At 44.5% G+C, this 7,119-nt stretch overlaps 1 protein-coding gene across 2 annotated transcripts; it reads right to left on the bottom strand.

Annotated features, from left to right (window-relative positions):
- Positions 1-285: 285 nt before the first annotated feature.
- On the bottom strand, positions 286-6,241 carry LOC118363534 (coiled-coil domain-containing protein 88B-like). Of its 2 annotated transcripts, none has more exons than XM_035744484.1 (11): positions 6,103-6,241; positions 5,552-5,763; positions 5,213-5,316; positions 5,000-5,120; positions 4,768-4,839; positions 4,444-4,623; positions 3,954-4,144; positions 3,395-3,584; positions 1,089-1,160; positions 845-968; positions 286-569 (listed from the first exon to the last, which is right to left on the bottom strand). In XM_035744484.1, the coding sequence occupies exons 2-10, from the start codon at positions 5,732-5,734 to the stop codon at positions 864-866; spliced, it is 1,218 nt and encodes a 405-aa protein (XP_035600377.1). In that variant the 5' UTR covers positions 5,735-5,763; positions 6,103-6,241; the 3' UTR covers positions 286-569; positions 845-863. The 2 variants fall into 2 exon arrangements, with proteins under 2 accessions (XP_035600377.1, XP_035600376.1); XM_035744483.1 differs by having other exon boundaries at positions 5,552-5,749; positions 6,103-6,219.
- Positions 6,242-7,119: the final 878 nt, after the last annotated feature.

Raw genomic sequence — 7,119 nt, 5'->3', positions numbered from 1 at the left:
AATCTTTGGAATATGTTTTGACAGGTTAGCCTATACAATGGAGCCTGAAAAATACCTGCCTTTCTCCAACTAAGCTTGTGTACATGCATAACACAAAAGATATGAGGCGGTGAGATCCTTGAGGGGTATTTTTCTGTCCAACTGGTATACCCGTAAAGGCCTAGGGATAGTGGAGTTGTATTTGAGCCAGTCCAATATTTATTTTAAACTGACAAACCAAATGCTGTACACAGTCCACAATGCGGGTGATGTCAGGTAAACATTAAAAAGGAGTTCTTGAGGACGTACTTGAGAACACATTTTAATACGCAGGGCCTCAGCGGATCGCTTCCCGCGGTCTTGATTCAGACATCATTCATTGCATACGCAAACAGACGTGTTTTTGTAAAAGAAAGCGTCGACGATTGTGGACCATATGGAAATGTGGGCCTACATAGTCAAGGATCAATGTGAATGTATAGTGGGTTACTTCTGGCCAATGATCCTGGAGGTACCACCCGAAGAACTCCACAGTCTCTCTCCAGGAAAGCCAGACCCTCCCTATCCTTCTCCATCTCTCCCACACAGTCCTATACAAAGGAGGGGGAAAAAAAAGACTTTCAAACAAAAAAATAATGGGTCTTGTCAATATAACTGGAACCACTGGTATAGTAGTGCATTGGCCATGTCAACTGTAGAAGCATAAACAATGGTATTACCACACAGAAATCTGTCCATTCTTTTAATTCATTCAATACATAATTGATTCAATTGAGTTATTAGAAAAATAGCTGAACGGCTTGTTGAGAGAATACGCCTCTTGGGAGACTGAGCCAAACCAGGAGTGTTGGGTTGGCAGTCCTACCTTGAGCAGAGCAGCTCTTTTACAGCCACTCTCTGGCCCTCTGGTCCTTGGGGGAGACCGGTAGTGTTGATGTCTCTTCACAGGCCGTTCTCAGCTGCTGCAGCTCTATGACCAGCGCCGTCATCTGCAGAAAGGAACACGTTCATCGACTCCTAACCCCTCGTTCAGCTGTTATACAATGAAAATAGGCAACTTGGTGTGAGGTGATGCCAAGAATTGGATTTTGACGATGCCACGAACTCACTTGATTGGCTTCTATTGGCTCGTGCTGCCATGGATTCCAGCGATCGACCAATCCCATCCCCTTCTCTCCTTTCTGTGACGACCAGTGGACACATCATTGACAGCAGAAAAATAAAAGACTCGCAGACGAGTAAGGAAGGCAATAAAGTAAAGCTTCGTGACAAACAATGGTCCTAAGGCCACCAAGTATGACATCTGTGGCTACCTTCACTGGCCGGATGTTCTCTGCCAGCGAAACTGAAGGAAGTACATTATTATTCAGTAGCAGATAGAATGGAATGCAGAGAGGACATTTCATGTGGAACAGAAAGGTGTCTCTTCAATCGCCACACGTAACCTTTTGTTATGTGCTTCAGTGCCCACTACTAATTGCTGCAGAATGGGTCTGACTAGCTCTTGGCTTACCAAAATGAGGATTGGTACTAGGGCTCCTGCAGGTTCTGTACGTGGAATGGTTGAGTTGCATTAACATGGTATAATATGAACTGGAGTCATTTTGGATTACAGTCAACTCCTGATGAATGCAACTTTAACGCACTAAAACGGAGTTTGCACTTGTCTGAAGTGTACTGATCAGAAGTCGATTGTGGGCCAAAGTTAACATGAGACAAAGCCAGTTTGACTATGTGAACACTTGCTAAAGTCTGCAGTTTGTATCTATGTTGAACTCAGCAGACACGGGGCCTGTGAAACGCAACAAGAACAAGCAGACACAGAACACAGGGAAATCTGGGACTCTGATGACGGCAACGGAAAACCTCATGACAGGGTCATTATCCCATTTCCTCATAATTTGAGTGAGAGTGTAACAGAGAGAGAGAGAAAGAGAGAGGGAAACAGAGTCTAAGTGAGCAGGAAATTTCCAGCTCCCCTCAATCAAGAAGGATTGTCTGTGGGGTCTGTGCCAGTGTGGAGTCACGCAAGGTGGCATCAGCCAGGCTCGGGCAGAAGTACATGGTTTTGGGAACATACCGCTCAGTTGCAACCAATAAAATGAGGGCACGCACAGCCAAACTGGAGGGGGGAATGAGTTCGGTGCGCTCCAAGAATAAGCATTTGAAGTGCTGGTATTGCTCGGTATGAATGTAATAACATTATGTAACACCTATTCCTGAGTAAACATTGTGTACTTGGAAGTGAAAAGAACAAAGGAAAAATAACTTTCATTACCTCTGTCTAAACTTAGTTTGCTATTGTAACCAACTGGTCTTTTATAATGACATTGTCAAAACCCTGCTCTCTGATTGGTCCCTTCATAATGACATCATTATAACCCTGCCGTCTATTGCCCCCTTCATAAGGACATTATCCTGCTCTCTGATTGGTCCCTTCATAAATATATCGTCACCACCCTGTTCTCTTGATTGGTCCCTTCACAATGACATCGTCATATCGGTGAGAGAAAGTGTCTCGACCTGCAGTTTTCCAATAATGTCTTCCCAGTCTGCATATCCCATGAAACCATGTTTATGAGTCCGCAGGGACCAGGGCAGTATAAAAGGCAGTGGACCACAAGCTCAGGGTCAGAGAAAAATAGTCTGGGATAGGGATTAGTTTAAGCCAGAAGTCAAAACTCCTCACCGGCTTCCAACAGTAAAACAAGAACATGTCACAGAGTCCTCGGACGACAACAACGAGTGTTACATGATCAAATGGAAGTTGCTCTTGGGCTTTGTGGCTGTAACAAGTTCGCTGTTGCGAAAGGTTGTTACAGTATATACATTGTCAGATTTGAGCACAGCTGCTAGAAAAAGAGGCTCTCCAGATTCCCCCCTGTCCCCCCCCCCACAGACCAGAAGCAGAGACTGTCCAGCATGATCTTTTATCGGTAGTATTCTAAGACAGTGAATCCTCAGGAATCCACAGTCTATATAAAACTCATTAGGTATGTCTATAGCTTGTCTATACTGCATGTGTTAGCGTGATACTGGATAGTGACGCATGTAGCACAGTAAACTGTAAAAAATTATTAGCATCCTAGCTTAAAAAAAAAGGTTCTCGGATTGCATGAAGGGGAAATTTGTACTTTTTCAACTTTAATAAAGTGATATTTTAACATGTGCTGGGAGTGTAATAAAAACCATGGTTTAATCATTTCCAAGGTTAGGAAAAAAATGACCTAGTTCAATTATATAGCATTTTTATATGTTCTAATGAATTCAACGGAGTATGTTGGGAAAAGAAAGGTTTGGGAACTGTTGAAGTGGGATTTGGAAGAGAGCTATGTTTGAAAGAACATCACTACCATATGTTAGGTTGCCTCCATGTGATATGGTTCTGTAGGAAATGACTCAAATAGGCAGCTACCTGGTTCTCTTCCTTTATCTGTAGGCCAGGCTTAGAGAGCGGCACTTCACGGTTCTTAAGTCTTAAGTCCACAGACACATCCTTCCCTTGTACCCTCTCCTCCTCATCTTCCTCCATCTCATACGCGGCACTCTCCTCCCTCAACCCCTCCGACTTTTTGGAATCTTCCACATCCGTTTCCCAAGCGCTCCTAAAACACAAACAGATGTGTTTAGCAAAAATTGGACGGACAAACCACTGCTTCTTGTTAGTCTGTTATAAGGCTGACTGTTTCTCTGTTCTGACTTTCTCTGCTCTCAGCACTCTTGACGCTGCCAAGAGTGAAAACACTGAGACGGGAAACTTCCCCTTGAGCTCAAGATAAAAGTCCAGATACTAATTCAATCCCAAATCCACCCCTACCCCCTTTACCCTTATGAAGACCGTAAGGGTTGCATAAGTGCAAGGCAGCAATATGGAGAAAATTCCACCTAAGCGATCACAGAACAAAGTGGAACCATATATTTTATATCCATCTGATCCTTTCAGAGCTACAAGTGAGGCTGGGGGGGGTCATTACCCAAAGGCTGAGGGGTGTCGTCTCCCTGTGGCAAGGTCTCCTTGTTGAAGCAGCTCCTCCCGCTCAGTCTCCAGTGCTGCTATGCGAGCCCTGAGCAGGCGTCCGTTACTCTCCATCAGGGAGGCCCGCTCCTCCGCAGCCCTGGGCCTCCGTCTGAGAGACGCCACCTCCTGTAGCAGGGACTCATTTATCTGCAGAGCATCAGCCAACCGAGTGGTGTTACGGAAAATATTAAATAGCCCTTATTGTGGCATTCTTATGATAGAGGAAACCGTTACTATATGATTGGTAAAACAGGGACTATTATCTACTAGCTCACAAAACCCTTCAGTTTTCAATTAGTCATGTGTTATCAGATAATGCCTGGGTTAGATACTACTGAGATACACGTCCGGCTCTGCAAGATTACACGTACAAAGGAACAGCCTGCATCCATTTTGGGTCTAAATCCCTGTACCAGTTTAGTTGGTCTGGTCTTCCATGATTCTACCTGCTTGCTGCCATGTAGCTCTGCCTGTGTGGCCAGTGTCTCTCTGTGGGTCTCCTGGAGGCTGGAGCGTGCCTGGTACAGCTGGGAGTGAAGGGCTGCTATCTGGGCCTCCCTCTTCTGCTCCATCAGCTGCTGCTGGGCCCTGGAATCCTCCAGCAGACGCTCAAGGTTGTCTCGCTCCTGAAAACACCCGTTTTTTGGGTGATGGCCAAGCACAGCCGAGTCAGCCTTCCAGAACTTTTTTCCCTCAACTCAAGGCGTTTACAATGAGTGTCAGATTTGTCATGTTATTAGTTTAAAAGGATTAAATATGGAGTGCTTTACTTTCAGAAGTTGTCCTTTGTCTACTGCTTGAGCAATAAGCTGAGAGGTCATACTATGGTCCTCCCTCTGACACTGTGGGTGAATGGTACAGAATAATTTCTCCTGATTGACAGACAGAGGTCAAACTGATAGATTGAAAGACAACTCATTTCAGTAGACATACATCTTTCATACTGGGCAACTTTCATTTTGCCACTGGGGGACTAGTTCCCTATGATTATCAAGGGCTTACAGGAGTCAAGCTGTGTTGTTGGGGTGAGGGTCCATTCCTGTAGAGACACTTTCCCCTAGAACAGAGAACCTGGTCCAGTTGGGCGCTAATGATCTCTGAGTCCATCTCTAGCCTGCCCACTCTGAGGACATGAGACAGAAAAGTCTTGAGCAAAACACAAAAAGAGAAAACAAAAACATTATCCACTGCATTGACAAGCACCTTCTTAATTACCTTGTGTAAAGGTCACCATATGGTGGGATGTAGATGTTCTCCGATAACAGACTGGGATGGAGGTTTACTGGTCGATTGATCTGCCCAAGATTCAAAACAAGTATCTGTGGGGGAGGCAATTAACAAATATGGGTCAAACCATGGCACAGGTTAGCAGTGACCTTGTGAGAAAGGAAACCCACTCAGCTAGGTCTTTATTCAGATGTCATTAGCCTAAATTCCCTTCCTTTAGAATCCGTTTGGAGAAGAAAAAAAAACTATGGAAAGTGGCATCAGTCGTCTTGAGGGACGCAGCCGACATTAACTCCAGCACAGGTGGCAGTAGCAGCTGTCTATTACCTGGGGTCGTTTATGTCGGCTCCCTGGGCCCATTCTCTGGAGCATTCTGACCCTCTGTTCCCGCAGGGCATTTTGGACCTGAGCCAGACTGACATCCAGATCTCTCCTCCGCAGCTCAGAGTCCAGGAAGGCCCGATGGTCAACCGTCCCAGGTTGGGGGAGTCGATGCCAGCCAGGTATCATATCGTCCACGGGGGTCTGTTAGTGGAAGACTTCTGCCACTGTTACCAACCTGCGTCTCAACCGCCATATCACTGCCAGTGACTCAATACTCAATTATACATTGTGAAACAGGGCTTACATTCACACCTAACCACAAACCATTAGCTCACAATGGAGCACTGAAAGTGGCAACAAGAATTAGTAGCACAATAACAGATAGTATTTGTACATGGCCTCATTGTTTGAACAGTAACAGGAACCATGTTTACAAGCCACATGAATTGGCTGACATGTTCGCGACAACATACAGGTAATAGCTTCAAGCTTGTTGTCACAACTCATAACTGCATGAGTGAAAAGATTGCAAAGATTTAGTAGTAACCTCTCACCTGGACAGAGGTGGTTTTTTTCTTCATTAAGTAAATGTAGACCAGCAGTTGGCTCGTCTTTCCTTTAAAAAAGGTCTAGAGGGTTACTCTGCTTGCTCCTGCACCCTTGTCCCGTCCGGTAACCCATGGATACGCTCCACCCATTGCACTGTGCAGATGAGACTACTGGCCAGAGGCCACACTGAACATTAACCGAGAGGACACTTAAGAGAGTTTAGCTGGCTGACCTAATGCTTGTACAAAAAGATTACTCAAATCCAGGAATAGGTTTAATCTGTGTCCGGGAAACCACTGCTTAGTGTTCTGACCCAAGTTAATGAATGAGAAGACATTTACTTAAATCAAAGATTTTAATTACCTAAACATGAGCTGTTTCATCTTCACCAACATTCCCACAAACCAGGAAATGTAATTTTGAATTAAATTGTTATGCCAGCAAAAGACATACAAAGACACATGCATTTGTAGAAATCACAAGCACACGTTGAATCATAATGGAAAACATGAAAAGTAAAAAGATAGAAGCCTTACAGATTAGCCAGCTAACTATTGTAAAACAAACTGAATTCACACTTGGCATACATAATGCTGGCTTTCTCAACAAAAGCCATTGTCTTTGGGAGAAACAAACCTGGCTTCAGCCAACCTATAAAAGACACTGGTTTTCAACCTTGAAAATGAATCTTTAGGTAGAAAGTATATAATGCTATGCACTGCACATAATGCAGCCCTGCATGCCAGGCTTAAAGAGCAAGACTGCACATCATGGGACTACTCCAATGTCTTCGAGTGTCTGTACGTAGCTACCAGACAGAGTGAGGTGGTATGTGGTGACTAGGCTTATTCAATGTGGCAAACACTCCCCATTTTGAGTATAGAAATGTGTTGCATAGAGCTGACAAAAACCTCTATTTGCTATGTACATTGTGCTCATTCTATATGAGGGATTTCTATTTGCAACGTTTCACCGTAGTTGAATAAGCCTGTGATTGGGCTCGGTCAAGAAAGCCACAAGAC

The sequence above is a fragment of the Oncorhynchus keta genome, chromosome 30 (genome assembly GCF_023373465.1).
Source record: "Oncorhynchus keta strain PuntledgeMale-10-30-2019 chromosome 30, Oket_V2, whole genome shotgun sequence".
Taxonomy (NCBI): Eukaryota; Metazoa; Chordata; class Actinopteri; order Salmoniformes; family Salmonidae; genus Oncorhynchus; species Oncorhynchus keta.
The sequence above is the reverse complement of the archived record's forward strand: the minus strand, read 5'-3'. Positions and strand labels throughout refer to the sequence as shown.

What these genes read in the sequence shown, in the direction of transcription:
- LOC118363534 (XM_035744483.1), bottom strand. Translation starts at nt 6,129, where the DNA reads ATGAAGAAAAAAACCACCTCTGTCCAG. An exon ending in TATGGTGACCTTTACACAAG is followed by an intron (nt 5,121 to 5,212) that starts GTAATTAAGAAG and finishes TCATGTCCTCAG; the next exon opens with AGTGGGCAGGCTAGAGATGG. An exon ending in ACAAAGGACAACTTCTGAAA is followed by an intron (nt 4,624 to 4,767) that starts GTAAAGCACTCC and finishes GGGTGTTTTCAG; the next exon opens with GAGCGAGACAACCTTGAGCG.